This window comes from Sinocyclocheilus grahami, unplaced genomic scaffold (assembly GCF_001515645.1).
Source record: "Sinocyclocheilus grahami isolate Dianchi unplaced genomic scaffold, SAMN03320097.WGS_v1.1 scaffold292.1, whole genome shotgun sequence".
NCBI lineage: Eukaryota > Metazoa > Chordata > Actinopteri > Cypriniformes > Cyprinidae > Sinocyclocheilus > Sinocyclocheilus grahami.
In genome coordinates, this window is record NW_015505471.1 from 487,591 (window position 1) to 509,750 (window position 22,160).

Consider the following 22,160-nt stretch of genomic DNA (forward strand, 5'->3'; position numbering starts at 1 on the left):
TTTACTCCATAGGATTATAATGTAAAACAGACGCTGGCAGCTTCAAAAAAAATAAATAAAAGAGGCCAAGTGTGAACATAGCCTTAATCTGTCTCAGTTTGTTCTGTTTCTTCGTGTTATTCCAGACAGACTGATGCTGATCAGATCTCTGTGTGGAGCACAAACATCTCACTGGATTATTACAATTAATGGCAAAATGAATGTTTAGAAATCTAAACTGATATTTCCTACTGACACACTACAGCAAAAGATAGAAACAACTGACTTAAAACCATTTTTAGCTGCTGAAAATACTAGTGTTCTAATCATTTTGGCCTCTACTGTAACTCTTTGATTCCAGTGTTAGAAAGCAGTAAGCTGTATTCGAATCAAACGAAGCATCATGCACATTCAGATATCTTCTCTGGAAGAGGTGAAGGGGTTGAGAAATACGTGATTTTGGGGCCCTTGCAGCGAAGCCAGTTTTTTCGACTTAAAAAATGAAGAAAGCAACAAGCAAACAGGCAATATGAAAAACAACGCAGGATGTTAATGGAGCAGTTTTAGTTGGCATCAGCTGAACTCGGTTATAAAAGAGTTTTGTGGCGTCAGACGAGTGAACCGGCTCTGCTCTGCGCCGGCACCATGACGGGGACGGCACCCATGCGCTCCAGCGTGGCTTGGCTCACGGCATACGAGTGTGTGTGCGTGTGCTGCTGTCCGAGTGTCACGGCTGGCGTCGCAGCGGCCGGCGGGCGGAGGCTCAGAGAGCCGTTACTGCGGGCCATGACGGGCGGAGAGGGGGCGGAGTTTGTGGTGACCACCAGAGTCTTGGGCGGCGGCTGGGTGCGGCTGCCATTAGCGTACGGCGTGTTTCCGCTGCTGAAGGTCTGCCGCGTGTCGCCGTTGTAGCGTGTGTAGGAGTTGGTGTCGTAGTTGGGCTTGGGGTTGTGCCAGTAGCGGCTGTTGTAGGTGTTGGTGGACGTCAGCGTGTCGTTCTCTGAAGACGAGGCGTCCGCTTGGAACGCTTTGACCGATGAGGATCTCTTCGGAGGGAGATCGTCCTCCCTGTATGAGGTGGGATGGGAAGATTTCAATTCAGCAAAGATATTACATTTCCATACTCTTTAAAATGGGGGTCATGGGAAATTTCTGGGAAGAGTAGAAAAGTATGTTCTGCTGTAAAATATTTCTGCAAAATAAAAGCTAGCAGAGCAACATTCACAACAACGTTTTTAAATGAATGTTTATGGAACTTTCTAATTATATTATTAATATTTGATATTTGTTCTCATATTGTTGAGAGGAAACATTCTTGGAATATTATTCTTGTAATGTTCTCATGATGTACTTTATGAATGTTATAACGCTGAGAAAACGTTCCGAGGTCAACATTCTTGGAATGTTCTTATGAGCTTATTTGTATCTGATGAACATTCTAAAAACACTTTTTGTAACCTTTACATATTCTAATCACAACAAGGAAACATGTTTTAAAAAAATAAACATTCAAATAGCATTATATTTTGGGTAAAAATAAAATTAGTCGAATGTTTAAAAACATTTTAGTCACCTTTCAATAACATTCTAATTGCAACCAAAAACCTGGACATTTTATCATCCTTAGAATATTAAAAATGAATATTCAAGTAACGTTATATTACGGTGAATAGAATATATATATATATATCATATATTTGGGTGAATAGAAAGTTAGTAGAACGTTGTAAGAAATGTTTGTGTAACCTTTAAATAATGTTATAATCACACACAAAAAATGTCAATGTTCCCACAATGTTTTTATACCTGGTTAATCACCCAGGTATAATCAATAGTGTATAATCATAGTATAATCATCAATAGTGTGGACGCTAATATTGACCTTCCATGGAGTAAATCATTCTTTTGAATCAATGAATCAATGAATCAGTCACACTCAGTTCATAAGTCAGCAAATGATTCCTCCGTGAATCGTTCAGTAAATGTTCTTATTGTTATTGTTATTGTTATCAGTTGAAATGCATCTGAGATCAAATAAAATATTAAACTTGAAAAAATGATAAGTGTTGCCTTGGCAAAATAACTGAAATAAAATATTAAATTGTCCTCCCTGTGTTGCTTATTCATATTCACATAAAGCTCAATAAATTCAGCATACAATTAGAATTTTAAAATGGGTTTTTCCAGGCCTGTTAAGGTCATGGGAAATGTCTGGGAATATACAATCGTCGAATTCTGCTTAAAAATATTTCTACATATCAACCTTTCATAGAGCGAATGGTTCTTATGAGTCACTGAATGAATGAATCATTTGATTCTGCTGATGCTGGTCTTGTTGAAGAGTCACCTGATCTCGTTGGGAATCTCCTCCTCCTCGTATTTGTTCTTGTTTCTCCAGTAGAAGAGCGTGACGAGCACCAGTAAAGAGCAGATGATGAGCGCCAGAATGCCAGTGGTGATGGTTCCTGCGATCAGACCGATGCTCTGAGGCTGCGCTGTCACACATCACAGACAGAGAGACGGCTGTGAGATCTCATGTGTCTCTAATCATGTTTAAAGAGACTGTGCAAAACCACACATTTCAACACGATGATCGCTGTGTGATCTCCTTAAATCACTGTATGTAGGGTGCTATGATTTCCACAAAACTCCACGGATGGAGTCACGGAATCCAGGCATAAAAATGGAATTCACGGTATGATGAGGAATGTGAGAATTTGGCTGATTTTGGAGGAACACATCAAAAAGTAGGGCTGCACAAGAAATATCATAGGGCCCTAGAAATATGATTTAAGACATGCTTTTTGATCGCTTAAATTTAATTTCATTGCGATATGTCTGTGAATAATAAACCACAAAATATTATTGTCAAAAACACACAGAAACTCAAAGGTCTTCACTACAAGCCGTCAAAAAGTTCAGTTTAACTTAAAGAAACTGTGACAGAATACACTGTATACACTTCTCAAAGTAATATTAATAAAAAATAAAAGAATAATAATAATAGAATTATTAAAAGTTTATTTTCAAAGTAATATCACACATTTTTTCCATGTTTTAATTTTAATGGTAAACCTCTTTTATGCAGCAATTTGTTTGCCAAACAATTATTACATTTTTATTTGATTACATTTTAAAAAGTCATTAAGTTAATTTGTTTTATGCCTTTATTTGATTACTATAGCTTTTGATAATACGTTTATATTGAATCATATATATATATATATATATATATATATATATACAGTATATGATGAAATAAATAAAAATAACATATACAAATTAAAAAAATATATATAAAAATTGTAATAAACTATTCAATTGCAAAATTTGCATGAATTCAATTGATTAGACATGCTTTTTGATTATTAAAATGTGATTAAACCAATTAAAAAATTCACATTAAAATGAAAAAACAGAATATGTGAAATAATAAAATGGAATCTGAGGAAAAAATCTAATGAATGAGCATCAGTGGCTCCAGACTTACGTGCCACGACCTGCAGGTTGAGGACACAGGTGCTCTTTCCGATGGCGTTTGATGCCGTGCACTGATACAGTCCAGATGTGCTGGTGCTGATGTTCCTCAGTGTGACCGTACCCTGCATCTGATCTGAGCAACACAAAACAACACACAACATCTCAATGACAGTAATATGATAACAGGTAACAGGGATCAAGAAACTGACGATGCAAGAAAGTTTCCTGATGTGAAAATATCAACAGATGACAATCAGAACATTAAATAAGCTGAGAAAATTACATATTGAACAGATTGTGCTTAAGTCATGTCAACCCATTAAGAAACAAAGTTTACATGACCTGACATGTTCTTGGCTTATTAAAATAAAGACTACTGTACTCTGTAGGATTGTGGATGAAATCACACTCAATAACATAACACATACTCTATATTTAAAAAAATATATATTTTTGTGAATCATTTTGTTCTGGAAGAGTACAGAGTGATTTTGCAGTTAAACTAATGGCCTCTAGATGGCAGTATGATCGCAGTTTTGCACCACAACTGAATCCTGTTAGAGAAAGTAAAAATGTCTCACAGCTGTGAAAGCTTTTTGAGGCCAAAGCAGATTGATTTATTAAGCATAAAAATATAACAGCCGTCTTTAGAATAAGGCTACTGTACCGTTACGGTCCACAGACATTCAACTTCTTTATCAGAAATAATAAAAAAGGTTGTTGTTTGTGCTTCCAACAGTTTGTCAAGGGTCTTGACAAACGCCCAGAAATACAGTAAAAACTGTACAACTGTGAAATATTACTACTATTTAAAACATCTGTTTTCTATGTGAATATGTTTTAAAACGCAATTCATTCCTGTGATCATTACTCCAGAAATCCTTCACAAATCATTCGAATATGCTGATTTGCTGCTCAAGAAACATTGCTGATTATTATCAATGCTTTATATTTTTGTGGAAACTTTTTTATTCATTAAGGATGCATTAAATTGATCAAAAGTGACAGTAAAGACATTTATAATGTTACAAAAGATTTCTATTTCAAACAAAAGCTGTTCTTTTGAACTTTCTGTTCATCTGTGAATCCTGAAAAATAAAATGAATCACAGTTTCCACAAAAATATTGTGCAGCACGACTGTTTTCAACATTGATAATAATCAGACATGTGTCTTGAGCAGCAAATCAGAATGTTATACTGATTTCTGAAGATCATGTGACACTGAAGACTGGAGTAATGATGCTGAAAATACAGCTTTGATCACAGAAATAAATTACACTTTACTATATATTCACATAGAAAAGAGTTCTTTTAAAATACTATGGTAAAAATATTTCACAATTTTACAGTTTTTACTGTATTTTTAGTCAAATAAATGCAGCCTTGGTGAGCAGAAGATGCTTCTTTCAAATCTATAAACACATTGCAATGGCCAAGTGTACTGTAAATAGAGTGCATTTTGATTCTGATGGATTCTGTAGCCGTGTTCTAAAGCGAGGCGTTCGGAGAGAGCGGGTCAGGTCACCTCACAGACACACACGGTGGACCGGGAAGGGCAAAGGTCACGCCACAGCAGGAGTCAAGAGCTGCGCATTTACCCGAGAACGTGGGGCAAAACGGCATTCCCACGGGCAGGGGTTTAGTACCTTGCATGGCATTGTGGGGCAGTTTGGGCACCGACTCCAGCTTCTCCCAGGCGTAGGTGGGCGTCGGGATGCCCTCGTCCGAACCACACAACAGCATCACATCGCTGCCCACGTCCAGCAAACCCTGAATCCGACAGGACGGGATGGACGGAGGAACTGCAGTGCACAGAGACAATGAAGATCAGCTTCATATACATCAGCAGTCTAATAACCTGCAGAATAGCTTGTGTACTAGACTTCATGCCAAAAGTGTGGTCCTGTGAGACAATGTCAATGTTTGAAGGTCACATGACAATGCCAACATGGCAGATGCAGTATGTTTGAATTGCATTCATATTACATACATGCATACTATATAGAACAGCGGTCGGGAACCTATGGCTCGACTGGCCATCACTGGAGATCAGCAATTCCTTTGTTGACATTTAAAAATAATAATACATTTTTTTGTATAAACTGGAATAAAAACTGAAAATATAAAAGCCAATTCAAATTTTTAATTAAAAACTATAATAGTAAATAAGTAATACTGAAATAACACTAAAACCGAATAATAAATAAATAAATGAAACCTAAATAGTAATTAATACTAAACTGACAAGTTCATAACAAAATTCCAAAAAATTAAACTGAAATAAAAACTGAAAATATAAAAGATCATTCAAAATATAAATAAAAAACTATAATAGCAAATAAAAATAACACTGAAACCAAATTAAAAATAAATTAAACCTAAACACTAATATCTTTAAAAAACAAAAACAAATAAAATGACAAAAGCACAATGCAAAATTACAAAAAAAAATCTAAAATCTAAAATAAAAGCTAACTCAAAACATAAATAAAATTATAATTATATATAAATAATTAAATAACACTAAAACTGAATTAAAAATTAATTTAATATAAATACTAAGATTTAAAAAACAATTAATTAATTGCTATGCCATACATTATTTGAGATTTTATATTAATGAATAATACAGCTAAATAGATGATTTCTGAGTTGCATGTTTCTCTCTCTCTCTCTTTTCTCTTTTTCTTTATTTCCTTATCTCTCTTTCGTTATATAGTTTTGCTTTTGTAAAAGAAAAATTATGCTTGTAATGTTATGTATACAATAGGTTTTGTTTCACATATTATATCTGAAAATAAGACTATTAAAAACTATTTAACTAAAATTAGGGCTGGGCGATAATTCGATAACGATAATTATCGCGATGTAATTTTCCTTGATAAAACAATATGAAGAGTTCGATAAATGTTCGATATAATGTTTATGTGGCAAAAGTGGAACGAAACAGCGTGACTCGTTTGAATCGTGCCACTCGGACCGTTTATCTGCTCAGATCAAAGTTCAAACTAAACGAGCGTTTACTCGGTCACGAGACACTAAGCAGCGCTGTGAGATCCAGTGTGAAGCGCTTGAATTCAGCGATGAACACAAATGACTCGGTGATTTACACTAGTTTAGAGCCAAACAGGAGAAACACTGTGTGCAACGAGACAGTCAGAAGGCTTTTCAATCTACACATCGCCATCATTTACCATGGATTTACTGTAGTAACACTCACTGCACCATGGTATTGTGGCAGAAATGTGGGATATTTATATAGAATTTTATTACAGGAGTAATGGTAATTATAGTACGTATTTGTGATTAAGCTATAGCATGTGTGCATTTATACAGTGTTTTTAGACTACTGTTTTTCATACAATTAGGCTACCTAAAAACCATATAGTTATATTTTTACCATTGTATTGAGCTGCTATATGTGTGGTTTTAACTGTGTTTATCATGATTTAAATGCATGCTACTATGGGAGACCAATGCTTAATTAAAAAATACAAACTTGGTCAGAATAAATTTAACCATATACAACTGAGATTGCTACAATTTTTACAGATGTTACTGATTTTGATAATGAACAAAAATGTACCTCCGCATCCTAACTCAAGAGACTATCAAATGTGCATTTCTAAGAGACAAAAAAGTTATATTATTATTAATATTATCAGGCAACCCAAACCTGTTTCTTGATTTGAAACTATATCACTCATTAGAACACGCAGAAACTAAGAAATACATTTTTCTATTTAGATATTTATTTTGTTAAGGAAAATGAATGGTCTGGTTTCTACAACTTTCACTTTGGAGCAACAAGAAAGAAATAAAGATTTGACATTTATCGTGATAATTATCGATATCGACTGATATGGGAAAAATTATCATGATAATTTTTTTGGCCATATCGCCCAGCCTTTACTAAAATTAAAACAAAAATTCAAAATATAAAAATTAAAAGCTGATTCCAAATATAACAAAATCTATAATAGTAAATAAATACTAGTGCTGTCAAACTAATAATAGTGATTAATCACATCCAAAATAAAAGTGTTTGTTTACATATTATATGTATGTGTGCTGGAGACAACAACAACAACAAAACAGAGAAAAAATAAAGATATGGGAATAAAGATATGTGAATAAAACACACACACACACACACACACACACACACACACACAGAGTATAAAGCATTTTTAAAGGACTTTGATCTTTGTTAGAAGCACACACACATGCATGTATATATTTCAGAAAAATATGTTATGTTTATACATTAAATACATTTATTTATAATATAAATTATATGAATATAAATATAGACATATATACATATTAAATATACACAGAACACACACATATATTATGCAAACAAAAACTTTTATTTTGTAGCAATAGCCAACAATATGTTGTATGGGTCAAAATTATCAATTTTTCTTTTATCCCAAAAATCATTAGGATATTAAGTATGTATATATATAATTAAGTATAATCATGTTCCATGAAGATATTTTGTAAATTTCCTACCGTAAATATATCACACACACACACACACACACACACACACACACAGAGTATAAAGCATTTTTAAAGGACTTTGATCTTTGTTAGAAGCTTCTGTGATCTGCCACATTAAAAGAAGCCTGCTTCAGTGCGTGTGATCATGGGAGGGTTTCAGTGGCCTTCGAGAGGCTGAATTCAGATTCCAGATTTTCAAATAGTTGTATCTCAGCCAAATATTGTCCTATCCTAACAAATAGCTTATTTATTCAGCTTTCAGATGATGTATAAATCTCAATTTAGAAAAATTGACCCGTATGACCGTTTTTTTGGTCCAGGGTCACATATGTGTGAGTGACTGCTCACCGAGCACAGTGAGGCCGATGACGCCGATATTGCGCCCCCCGCGGTCGGGCAGGTTGTTGACCAGGCACTGGTATGTCCCCGTGTCCGACAGCTGCGTGTTATTGATGAAGATCGAGGCACTTGTGCTGGGCATGGTGGAGACGAAGCCCACGCGCCCGTTCATGTGATTGGCTAAACTGAAGACCTGCCCACCCTGATAGATGATCACCTGCCAACAACACAAACACAAACATAATCACACTTCATTTATGCTTCAAACAGAACATGCATAACGCTGTGTGCGCTGTGGACTGCAAATATGACTACTAAATCAAGCAAATGCATATGTGACCCTGGAGCACAAAAGCAGTCATAAGTAGCACTGGTATATTTGTAGCAACAACCAACAATACATTGAATGGGTCAAAATAATCAATTTTTCTTTTATGACAAAAATGAGCAGCCAAAGGTGACAGTGACCAATCACAAACCAGTATGCAAATACTGCAATGACATCATCGCTGTTAGAGGAAGCAGCTGATTTTGAAAGCTGAATATTTGAATGCAAATCAAATGAAATCAAACTTTAATCTTTAATATGAATGTTAATTTAAATATGTAAATGTCTTAAATAGATGCAGACCCAAGGGTTAAACTATAAAACAAAGTTTTAATAAAGTCTATATATTCAGCTGAATTAAATGTGGAGAATTGCAGAGCAGAAAATTGTGGAGAGCTATTTAAATTAAACACACAATTAATGACAAGTGTTAATTATACCATGAAAAGCCACATTTATGAGTTATTTTAGTATAATTGATATACTTATAGCTTATTAAATTGATATTTTGAATTAGATTTTATTTTTATATTTTCAGTCTTCATTCTAATTTTAATTAATAAAGTTTTAGTTTATTTTATTATTTATTTATTTTGTTTTGTAGTGTATTTTACATTTTTATCTGGTTTGAGTTATTTTAGTACTTCAATTTAAACTAAATAAAAATAAGAAATGTTGCCTTGGCAAGTAGCTCAAATAAATAAAGTTTGAGTTTTTATATATTTTATTTTATTTCAGTTAATATTATTTCAAGTAATGAAGTTTGATTGTAATTTTAGTTAACAGTAATAAACCTGGGCAAAGCAAGTTGTGTTATAATTGTAAGACAAATTTCTTTGTTTTCTTTAGAATAATGTGCAATGATGAATCAGTCCCAAAAAGACTAGGAACATAGTCACTTTTGATGTGTGATGTTAAAAAGTGAGTGTTAACAGGTTAACAAGGATGCATTTTATTTTCCAAATGATCAATTATTGAAACTGATTAATTATTCAGCATTTAGAGCCAAGCGTTGGTCAGTGTGTCAGCATGTCCATCAGATGCTATTGTAGAAGAAGAGCTGATGGAACACACACACACACACACACACACACACACAGAGTATAAAGCATTTTTAAAGGACTTTGATCTCACTCACTCACTCACTCACTCACTCACACAGTGTTTTGAGCCTCAGTAAATGATGCTGTCATGGACTCTGAGCTTTTACACACAAATGAACAGGCAGCACTTCAGCTGAGATGAATCAAGACAAGCCCCACAGCCAGCGTGTGTGTGTGTGTGTGTGTGTGATATGAGCTGTGTAATATGAAAAGATGGGAGTGATGTATAGGTATATATGTCAGAAAAAGAAAAAAGTGTTATCAGCCGCCTAATTCTTCATCATAACGTCTCAATAGTGCACATTATGGATGAGCTCTTATTAGTGCTGTTTGCTAAGCCATGCATCACTAGTGCTCACAGCAGCTCGCTAATATTTTCTGAATATTAATTATCTTTTAAGCCCCGACTGAGCAAAGACGACAGTAACCAATCACAAGTCAGTATGCAAATATGACATATAGTAGTTTGATTTTGAAAGTGAAAACATTAATGTAAATTCATTGGAAACTTTTCAAGCTTAAATCTTTAGTTTAAACTTTAATTTAAATAAGTACATTTCTTAAATTATGGATAAGCTTTTATTATTATGGAAGCCCATTTCCACCACAGATTTAAAAAAAAAAGAGAAAATGGTAATAGCGATTTTTATTTCACAATTTTTTACTTGTAATTCTGAGATGTACACTCAGAATTCAGATTTTTTTTCTTGAAATCCAGAATGTATATCTCACAATTATTACTTTTTCCCTCAGAATTCTGAGTTTGATTTGAAATTCTGAGAAAAAATGTCAGAAATGCAAAAAACTAAATGTCTTACTAAAACTAGAACAAAACAAAAAAATGTTACTTGAAATAAAATAAACAATAAATGAGATAAATAATACAATAAAACAAATAAAATAAAAAAATCTTATATTTATTTTGCAAAACTGAAATCAAAATTAATAAAAACTATAAAGACATTAAAAAAACGCATAAAATATAAAACAGCAAAATTACTAAAACTAACTAAAATTAAGGTTACACTATTTTAAGTTGTCCTTGTTACAGTGTAATTATACATTTAAGTACTGAGTAATATTAATTAATTATACTTACTATATGGTTAGGGTTCGGCTTAGGGTTACTTGCATGTAATTATGCATAATTTATTGTTATTATAATATTAAGTACAAGTAACACATATAACAAGAACACCTTAAAATAAAGTGTTACCAAAATTAAAATAAAAACAGAAAATATAAAAATAAAATAATTTTAAAAAACAAAAAACTTTAATAGTATCTCAGTGACTCACTCACTCACTCACTCACTCACTCACTCACTCACTCACACAGTGTTTTGAGCCTCAGTAAATGATGCTGTCATGGACTCTGAGCTTTTACACACAAATGAACAGGCAGCACTTCAGCTGAGATGAATCAAGACAAGCCCCACAGCCAGCGTGTGTGTGTGTGTGTGTGTGTGATATGAGCTGTGTAATATGAAAAGATGGGAGTGATGTATAGGTATATATGTCAGAAAAAGAAAAATGAGTGTTGCTCTAAATGCATGCTATAAACCGCCTAATTCTTTATCATAACGTCTCAATAGTGCACATTATGGATGAGCTCTTATTAGTGCTGTTTGCTAAGCCATGCATCACTAGTGCTCACAGCAGCTCGCTAATATTTTCTGAATATTAATTATCTTTTAAGCCCCGACTGAGCAAAGACGACAGTAACCAATCACAAGTCAGTATGCAAATATGACACTGACATCATCACTGTCAGCTCAAGTAGTTCGATTTTGAAAGTGAAAACATTAACAATGCAAATTCATTGGAAACTTTTCAAGCTTAAATCTTTAGTTTAAACTTTAATTTAAATAAGTACATTTCTTAAATTATGGATAAGCTTTTATTAGTATGGAAGCCCATTTCCACCACAGATTAAAAAAAAAGAAAACGGTAATAGCGATTTTTATTTCACAATTTTTTACTTGTAATTCTGAGATGTAAACTCAGAATTCAGATTTTTTTTTCTTGCAATCCAGAATGTATATCTCACAATTATTACTTTTTCCCTCAGAATTCTGAGTTTGAGAAAAAATGTCAGAAATGCAAAAATCTAAATGTCTTACTAAAACTAGAACAAAACAAAAAAATGTTACTTGGAATAAAATAAACCATAAATGAGATAAATAATATAATAAAAAAAAAAATCATTATTTACATTTATTTTGCAAAACTGAAATCAAAATTAATAAAAACTATGAAGACATTAAAAAACTAACTAAAATTAAGGTTACACTATTTTAAGTTGTCCTTGTTACAGTGTAATTATACATTTAAGTACTGAGTAATATTAATTAATTATACTTACTATATGGTTAGGGTTCGGCTTAGGGTTACTTGCATGTAATTATGCATAATTTATTGTTATTATAATATTAAGTACAAGTAACACATATAACAAGAACACCTTAAAATAAAGTGTTACCAAAATTAAAATAAAAACAGAAAATATAAAAATAAAATAATTTTAAAAAACAAAAAACTTTAATAGTATCTCAGTGACAGTAAAATAACGCTAAAGAGCCAAAACTAAGCAGATTTCCACAGATTGGTTTGCAGTGAGATGAAAGGAGGTCATCATGTGTGCAGATGGTCATCAGCGCTAAGAACTGACTCGGCTCCGGAAACATCACGAGCTGTCAATCATTAAGCCCCTCCCCCTGACATATCCTCGGCTCCGCCCTCCATTCAGTCTCTTCACTGATTCAGTCCCTTCATGACACGCTTGTAGAGAAACATGCATAAATATGACAGAATAAAATATTCTTATTAATAAAACATGCAAAATAGTTTTACTAGGAATAAAAGCAGGCACTAGCTGAACTTGCAAAGGAACAAAGCAGAAAGGATTTGGCGTTGAACCTGTACACACACGTACATCTGCTGTACGTCTTAATCTGCCGCTGAACGCAGAAGATTACAGCAAACACAGACGTACATGAAGAGTTTGTGATCTGATCAGAAGCAGGTCAGATGGGCCGATAGCATGTGTCTTTATCATAAGCTCAACATACACCGCTGTGAATCCCTCACCTGAGCATGCTGGGATACAGCCGACATGCAGATGCACTGCAGCTGCTATTAAACTAATTCAAAGCATTTATATTTTTGTCACATGACTTTGATTATGGGAATATTAATTTGCATTTTTAATCAAATTTTGCAAAAAAAAAATTCATTTTTGGAAGCCAGATTACAAGATGAGTTGAAAGGAAACCATTAAAGCACCTTTTCATTCTTCACACTGGAACATTCTTCATGTTGAGTGCAGTGCATTGTGGGATACAGTACTACAGTGTTACATATACTGCAAATGCAGTAGTTATTAGTATGCATCAGTCAACCATTAAAAACCATTTTAAGTAACTGAAATAAAACTAAAACTATATTAGAAAACTCAAAACTTAAACTTGAAGAACCTGAACATCAAAAACATTAGAAATATTGCCTTGGAAACTAACTGAAACACGTTTAAGTACTAAAATTACTAAAACTGCAATAAAAATAAATTAACGATAATATCATTATTAAAAAAAACTAATTAAAAATAGTTTAAAACTAAAAATGTTTTTCAACAAATATATGTTTTAAAATATTTCTATTAAAATATTTCCATTAAGCATGACAAAGTTTCTAAAACTTCAGCTTTATTAAAACAAAAAATTAGAACAATAAAAGTTAATTTAAAATATTAATGAATACTATAATGGTAAATACATAATAATAAAATAACACTGTTTAGCATCTGTAATTATGCATAATTTATTGTTATTATAATATTAAGTACATGTAACACACATAACAAGAACACCTTAAAATAAAGTGTTACCAAAATTAAAATAAAATCAGAAAATATACAAATAAAATAATTAAAAAAAACAAAAAACTTTAATAGTATCTCAGTGATAGTAAAATAACGCTAAATGTGTGTGTGTGTGTGTGTGTGTGGGAAGCAGGTGAATGGGGTTTGGCCTGCAGTCATTCATGAAAATAAATCAGACAGAATCAAAGGTTGAGGCGATAAACCTGCGCTCTGTGTTTGGAGCTCTACTAAAGCTCCCGCCGCTAATGTCCCAGGCCGAGCTTTAACATGAGCGCGTTACCCAGAGGGCAGTGCACAGATGTGTGTGTGGACAGTACAGGTAAAGAAAGCACATCAAGATGAGTTTGCAGCACATGAACCTCAATGCATCTCAAACCAACCCAAGTGTGCGTTACTTTCCCAGCTAACATAAATCTGTTCTAGAAATGTTTTGCTAATGTGCACATTTATGAAAACATTATTTTTGATGTTCTCTGAAAAGTGAAAACATCCTGTTTTTTAAAAACGTTTTTTCTTGGTTATGCAAATGTCAAGGGAACATTCCATTGTATCATTTCCCATTTCCATTATGGGAATGCTACTGTTACTGAACGTTCTGAAACAAGTAGTTACATTTTAAAAACATTTAGACAAACACCTGCCAATGGCCAGTGACTTGAGAACATTTACCGGCCATAAATCATTTTCACCAGCCATGAAACTGTGTGTGTATTATTTTATTAAAATAACAGGCAGAACAAATTAGGGAAATGCATCTAATTGCAATTGTTATTAAATGTTTGTTTGTTTATTTATTTATTACATGGAATAAATTATTAATATTAAATACTTATAGTGATATTTCTTATTGTTATTTTTATAATTTAAATAACTAATAATAATAATAATTATTATTTTTTATTATATTATTAGTTATTAATAATAAATATATTTGTAGAAGTAGTATTATTAATAATAGTAGTAGTGATCAGTAGTAGTTAATCAAATTATAAAAAAAATAAGGAAATATAAAATAAGGTAGTATTTACTAATAATATTATTCATATTATTATTATTATTATATAATATTATTATTACACGTACATCTGCTGTACGTCTTAATCTGCCGCTGAACGCAGAAGATTACAGCAAACACAGACGTACATGAAGAGTTTGTGATCTGATCAGAAGCAGGTCAGATGGGCCGATAGCATGTGTCTTTATCATAAGCTCAACATACACCGCTGTGAATCCCTCACCTGAGCATGCTGGGATACAGCCGACATGCAGATGCACTGCAGCTGCTATTAAACTAATTCAAAGCATTTATATTTTTGTCACATGACTTTGATTATGGGAATATTAATTAGCATTTTTAATCCAATTTTGCAAAAAATTTCTTCAATTTTGGAAGCCAGATTACAAGATCCATTAAAGCACCTTTTCATTCTTCACACTGGAACGGGGGGTCATGTTGAGTGCAGTGCATTGTGGGATACAGTACTACAGTGTTACATATACTGCAAATGCAGTAGTTATTAGTATGCATTAGTCATAAAAACCATTAAAAAAAAAATTCAGTAACTGAAATAAAGCTAAAATATAAATATATTAGAAAACTCAAAACTTAAACTTGAAGAACCTGAACATCAAAAACATTAGAAATATTGCCTTGGAAACTAACTGAAACACGTTTAAGTACTAAAATTACTAAAACTGCAATAAAAATAAATTAACGATAATATCATTATTAAAAAAACTAATTAAAAATAGTTAAAAAAAAAGTTTAAAACTAAAAATGTTCGTTTTGTTTTTTAACAAATATATCTTTTCAAATATTTCTATTAAAATATTTCCATTAAGAACGACAAAGTTACTAAAACTTCAGCTTTATTAAAGCTAAAAATTAGAACAATAAAAGTTAATTTAAAATATTAATGAACACTATAATGGTAAATACATAATAATAAAATAACACTGTTTAGCATCCTATTATTATTAATAACAATAAAAAATAAATTGTATAATTTTAATTTATACAAAAAAAAATGTATTTCATAATTATAAAATTTTAATAATATTATTATTTTTATTACTAGTAGTAGTATTATTTTATATAACAACAGTACCCTATTTATTTAGAATACTAACATTCAAATGCAAGTATTGTAATTGCACTGTTATTTAAAGTAAATTAAAGTAAATAAACAACAACAATAATAATGCATTCTCAGGCATTGTTAGAATTAATAAAAAAAGTTACTGGCCAACTGGCGAGCAACACTCTTTCATATACTCATCAGCACTCATTTTTACTCGCATTTGGTGCTTGGCGAGTGTTAATTTTAGGCCTTGTGTGATTATTCCAGCTAGTTTAGTCGTGCTGCATTATTCAGGTGTGAATTCTTGACCTTTCGTGTGTAAAATCAGCTCAAGCTCGGAATATCTACAATAGCAAACACGTGATGTACGAAACCGCTTGCAGAGCTGTTCTCTAATTAGCTTTCAGAAAAATAAAGAAAAAGCTACAAACAACACTGTGAAGTTTCACTCGCATTTAATTGACTGCTCTCAACGAGTTAAGTCTCATTAGTCTGGTACTAATGAACATGCTGCTTATTTATATTCTAATGTAGTAGTCATAAACAAACAATCATTAGAACAGCCTGCGAAAATAATTACAGCCTTTTTCTGGTGCCGTGACCCGGGTTTGCAGTTTCTCTTGATCTTACTTGTTTATTTGCCATTTTAGTATATATACGCCAGCAGTAAACATGGGGATGTTTGTGGTCATTCTGGTACGTGTTTACGGGGCGCTGAACTGCATCCATGCACAAAGTCAGATGACGGTCATTTTTTAAGTAAATGAACGACTGGCTCCATCCCAGCGCCTGATCTACACACTCATGATTTCTGCCCTTCTCTTCAGCTTTCTCAGTCCGTTAATGAACACAGGGAAGGTGCAAAATCTCAACAGGAAGTCTACAGTTGCATGCTGTCTTGAAAGAGAGACTTGAGAGGGGGAAAAAAAACGAATGTACTAAAAGTGGAAACTATGAAATGTGAAAAAGATTGTGTTAACACTCAATCAACACTGCAAGCAACAAAATTACATCATTCCCATTCAAATCAATGAAGGTGTGTGTACTTGTGTTAACAAGAAAGATTCGTAATAATATCATTGCTCACTTTTTATTTTCCAATTAACCCTCCCAATGCATTCAGGTGAGATCTGACCCAAACATTTAAAAATTTAAAAACGCTTTTTAGTAAATCAAAAATACACCAAAAATGTGTAAAGACAATCAAAATACACATGATTAATTCTTTTCCTGACTTTTTAAAATTACGTTTTAAGAGATATATAACCAAAATAGTAACACCTTTTGCATTCTGGGTCAATTTTGACCTGGGAATCAACCGTGGCTTTATGCATGATGTTATTTAGACCTTTTGTACATCTATGGAGCTAGATTAGTCTCAAGAATACTTTTGTAAATTATATTTAGCCTATTTCCCATAAATCACACACTTTTGGGACTGAATTTCCCTCCACCGCCACATATTGTTGAAACACTGCAGCATGAAAAATTGATCTTTTTCATCTGAAATTCCATGTTTATGCACGTAAAATTAATATATTTTGTTTGAAAACCTTTCAGAGTAATATTGATGTTGTTTTGTTAGAAAATGAATATGTAGGTTTCATAAACTGACATGAGTAATGAGTAATAAGCGTAAAGGAATTTAAATAAATAATAGTCAATGGAAATTCTCATTTTATATCTTCATATAAATTTCATATAATAATATATTCAAACACAATTTCTGACAAATATTCAAAATATATTTTTCTTGCATCACACCAATTTTGAAAGAATTTCCCAAATTTTTTATAAGAAAAATGGAGGTTAATGTAGTAAAAACATGATAACACTGTAAAACATTTAAATCTTTGCACATTCACTTGTTGCTAAGACATTATTAATCAGATGCAATATGGTTTTAGCTGAAAACATATTAAGTTATGAAGCTTATAAACCACCATGTCAAAAAAGTTGCATGCAGACTGTAAAATGCATTGGTAGGGTTAATCCTTATGGATATAATCAAGCACTTTCCTAAATTGTTTCCAGCTGAACTCCAAAATACAGCACAATATGGAGGTTAAATGCACGTGAGTGTGGTTAAGGTCCGTATATCTGTGTGGTTTGGTTTATCACCTGCTCTGGCTGGTTGGCGTTGGCCAGCGGCGTGACCATCCATATGATGTAGAGATTATTGAGGGCGGCGCTGGTGGTGAATGTACAGGGCAGGATGGCCGCCTGACCTCTGGCCACCTGAACGCTGCTCTGACTCACCGTCACTTCTAGAGAACGCACACACACTGAGGAGAAAACACACACACACACATCAGTCAAATAACTGTATTTCTGTCAGGACCACTATCGTCAAAATGATAGATACTTAGCATAAAGTTTGGTTTGGCGGTATGGTTCTGTTCTGGGCAAAAAACCTCCCTGCCCATCCATGCAGCCTGTCATGAATGAGCAGGGAGAGCAACAATAATAACCCCCCCAGGGTTAACAGAACAGAACAAGGCAGATATCATTAATGTACTCAATGATATTTAAGTGTAACACTTTATTCAAGATAAAGGAGTCTGATTAGCAAGGAATATCAGAAAGCTAAGTCCTGACTGTGGCAAAAGGTGGAGCTGGGGATGGAGGAGGGTAATTTGCTCCGAAGCAAGCTGAAAAGCTGCTGAATAATACTGAATACAGCTCATATAGGAATGCCGCGATAGGTGTGGTATTCCTATAGGTAGATGTGATCAGCTGAGAATCAGCTGATGCAAGCTTGACTCACGTGACCTGCCAGAACTAACGCTAAAGCTTAATTTCTGTCAGGACCACTATCGTCAAAATGATAGATACTTAGCATAAAGTTTGGTTTGGCGGTATGGTTCTGTTCTGGGCAAAAAACCTCCCTGCCCATCCATGCAGCCTGTCATGAATGAGCAGGGAGAGCAACAATAATAACCCCCCCCAACACAAACGATAGGCCCGGACCCCCCAACACAAACGATAGGCCAGAACCGCCCAAACCACAACCAATGGCATTCTGAAAGAAGCATATCCTTCTGGAATAACAGAGTGGATACTGAATACAGCTTATATAGGAATGCCGCGATAGGTGTGGTATTCCTATAGGTAGATGTGATCAGCTGAGAATCAGCTGATGCAAGCTTGACTCACGTGACCTGCCAGAACTAACGCTAAAGCTTAATAAAACACACCAAACACCGCCAACAGGGTAAAAAATACACAACTCAATTATTGAGAACGATAATATTTTTTTTGTAGTTTTTGGACAGCAATAAATTCAGCAAATATTATTAGTTTAAATCATAGTTTAGATGAGTGGTTCTCAACTGGTTTGGCCTTGGGACCCACGTTTTCCCATGGTCATCAAGCCGTGACCCACTTACCATATATATATAATTTGTTAAAAACCAAAAACCAAGCAAATTCTTATATATTCTTATATATTTCACAAAAATTAAGTTAAGACTGTTAAGAATATGATTAATACGGAATAAACGGCCTATAAGGTAAGGCTATTACATAGCAGGCCCAGTTTTTGTTAATACAAGTAGGTTGGTATGAGCCACCACAGTCATTTAAACATATACAAAATGACACAAAGTGAAAATAACATGGTATTTTTGGGTTATGGAAACAACAGAGTTAACATGATGAATATACAATAATAACATTAACTGTTAATGAAACGTGGAAACTGCTCCTGAATAGAATGAATATCATACCTTCATGCAAATCTTTCCCAGCTAACACACGCAGTACCAGTTATGTGATTTATCGGTACTGTACTTTTATTTCACACGTTGCATGCTCGTAGTTTCTGCGCTTTAGTGAAGTGATATACAGCGCGGCGCTGCGTTCACGCATGCTATTGAAGAGTGCACGCTATGAGCATGGTACAACATCTGGCAGGACATGATAGTTCTTTCTCTGAGATGAGAGACTTTTTATTTCATAACAAGTTACGAAAATAATGATAGAATAATGACACTGACATTAAGCCTGTCAACACCTCATCTGACCGCAGATACTGAATCGGGACAGCGCGTTTTTCTCAGGCACTCTTTACTTAAACTGCATCTGACAGAAGTGTCAACAGCTTTAATGCACGTCTTTTAAAATAAAAGTCTTGCATCAGAAAAACATTAAGAATTACGTTTTTTGTTGTTGATGTCGTTTCTTTGGCCGTACACTCCGCGACCCACTCAGAACGGTCTCGCGACCCACCAGTTGAGAAACACTGGTTTAGATCATAAGATAGTATTTAGATCATTAGATAATCATAGTTTAGATCAGTGGTTTTCAATCCTGTTCCTCGGGACCCACTGCTCTGCACATTTTGCATGTCTCCCTTATCTGACACACTCATTTGAGTTCATGGAGCTCTTTCCTAATGAGCTGATGATCTGAATCAGGTGTGTAAATTAGGGAGACATGCAAAATGTGCAGAGCTGTGGGTCCCCAGGAACAAGTGTGAAAACAACTGGTTTAGATCATCAGGGTTTAATTTGGATTTGTCTGTGCATGTTTTTTTTTACTCTCATAGATTTTGTTACCATTGCCATGCATTATACGACTGATAGACTGCAACGGCTGGAGTTAAAAATCATCATGTGTTCTACTGAAGAAACAAAGTCACCTACATCTTGGATGCCCTGGGGGTAAGCAGATAAACATCACATTTTCATTTTTGGGTGAACTATCCCTTTAACTTTTAATGTAAAACAGTTGTAAAAATGTTAACAGAATACAGTCAATTTGCAAAAAAAAAACATTGAATAAATGCAGAAATGCCAGCTGGGTAAAAAAAAAAAGAAGTCACATCCTGTTTTGATGGTGCGATTAGGTCAAACACAATCACCATGTCAAATGATACTCACTCATGAGCTAAACACATTAAACATCTTAAACTGGGTTACGTCCTTAGAGGTCTGTGGGTGTTATCTGAACTCAGGCTCATTATGAACAGCAATCAAAATATATAATCTAAAGCACATGATTTTACCAGGTGCAGTTATTTATTTAATGCTATTTATGGTTACATTGTTTATTTTAAAAAAGCACATCCTCATTCACGAATTTGATTGGATTAGCATCTGCATGAACAGCGCAATGCTTCTAATTAGGAGAAAAGAACAGGCTCGTGTTTCCCAAGCCTCGTTAACACAATATCACATGAAGATCATCCGGCCAATCACGTGGGAGGAAGTCAGATCCTCACCAGCTGCAAGTCATCAGTGAGTGACAGTTCAGAATGTAATACTAACAAACTGCACAGGATAAACTGTATACTACTTAAACGAATAGTTCACCTAAAAAAGAAGAAATGTAGCATTGCATCAGTGTCTCAGCAATGGATGCTCTGCAGTGAATGGGTGCCGTCAGAATGAGAGTCCAAACAGCTGATAAAAACATCACAATAATCCACAGCACTCCAGTCCATCAGTGAACATCTGGAGAAGACGAAAGCTGAAACAAATCCATCAAGACGTTTTTACCTAAAATCCGAGTTCATAATCCATAGTAAAGTCCATCTCCTGTTGTCTCTCACATATTTGTTTAGAGCTGTTTTGGCTTGTAAACGGTGCTTGATCGGTTTCTCTCCTGATTCAGACCATACCACTTTTTCACTGGAGGAAGTGTTATTATGGACTCTTACTTTTAATGATGGATTTGTTTCAGCTTTTGTCTTCTCCAGATGTTAACTGATGGACTGGAGTGGTGTGGATTACTTGTGGATTATTGTGATGTTTATATCAGCTGTTTGGACTCTCATTCTGACGGCACCCATTCACTGCAGCGCATCCATTGCTGAGACACTGATGCAATGCTACATTTCTCCAAATCTGATGAAGAAACAAACTCATCTACATCTTGGATGGCCCGAGGGTGAGCACATTTTCAGCAGATTTTCATTTTTTGGTTGTACTATTCCTTTAAGAGAAATGGAAGGTCAAGTCGAGTGCATTGCATTCTGGGATATAGTTTCTCATGCAGTTAGTCTGAACTCCATTGTGAACATAACTAATGCATTTCACAGATCCTAATTACAGTCAAGCTCAAATGAATCCACAAAGGATCCTCACACACATAATCTCAGTGCCGTGGACCGTGTTGTAATCCTGTTTCATACTCGGAAGCGTTCAAATCCCAGCAGACTACAGCTGCATTCTGCCAGTCAAATTAAACACTCGCAGTCCTCTCCTCAGAAGACTAATAAAACAAACTCAAGCATTTCAAGTTATGATTGAAAAACCTGCAACTTTTTTAAAAGCAGCATGTGAAACCGTATGCAGTATGCAATGACAAATGTAATATATCTATGTAAAAGAGAAGTATGCAACACTCACATGATCTCATATGTGCATCTTTAATTCAGTGAGAGTCCAATTATCACCTTTGAAATAAAAACACTAAATGCAAAAATGTGCAAACTTTAAATTGTTTAATTTAGTGTA

The 22,160-nt window shown here is 34.0% G+C and overlaps 1 protein-coding gene across 2 annotated transcripts in view; it reads right to left on the reverse strand.

The window, feature by feature from the left end:
- Positions 1 to 273: 273 nt before the first annotated feature.
- The window catches only part of LOC107600826 (immunoglobulin superfamily member 11), a 105,211-nt gene continuing 83,324 nt past the window's right edge, over positions 274 to 22,160 (reverse strand). The window contains exons 2-7 of one of the 2 annotated variants that reach the window (XM_016292800.1): positions 17,821 to 17,984; positions 8,318 to 8,525; positions 5,107 to 5,262; positions 3,470 to 3,592; positions 2,327 to 2,474; positions 274 to 1,047 (exon numbers count right to left, since the gene is read on the reverse strand). In XM_016292800.1, the coding sequence (XP_016148286.1) occupies positions 588 to 1,047; positions 2,327 to 2,474; positions 3,470 to 3,592; positions 5,107 to 5,262; positions 8,318 to 8,525; positions 17,821 to 17,984 (1,259 nt within the window). In that variant the 3' untranslated portion in view covers positions 274 to 587. The remainder of the gene's footprint in view (positions 1,048 to 2,326; positions 2,475 to 3,469; positions 3,593 to 5,106; positions 5,263 to 8,317; positions 8,526 to 17,820; positions 17,985 to 22,160) is intronic. The other variant, XM_016292801.1, reaches the window with a different exon arrangement.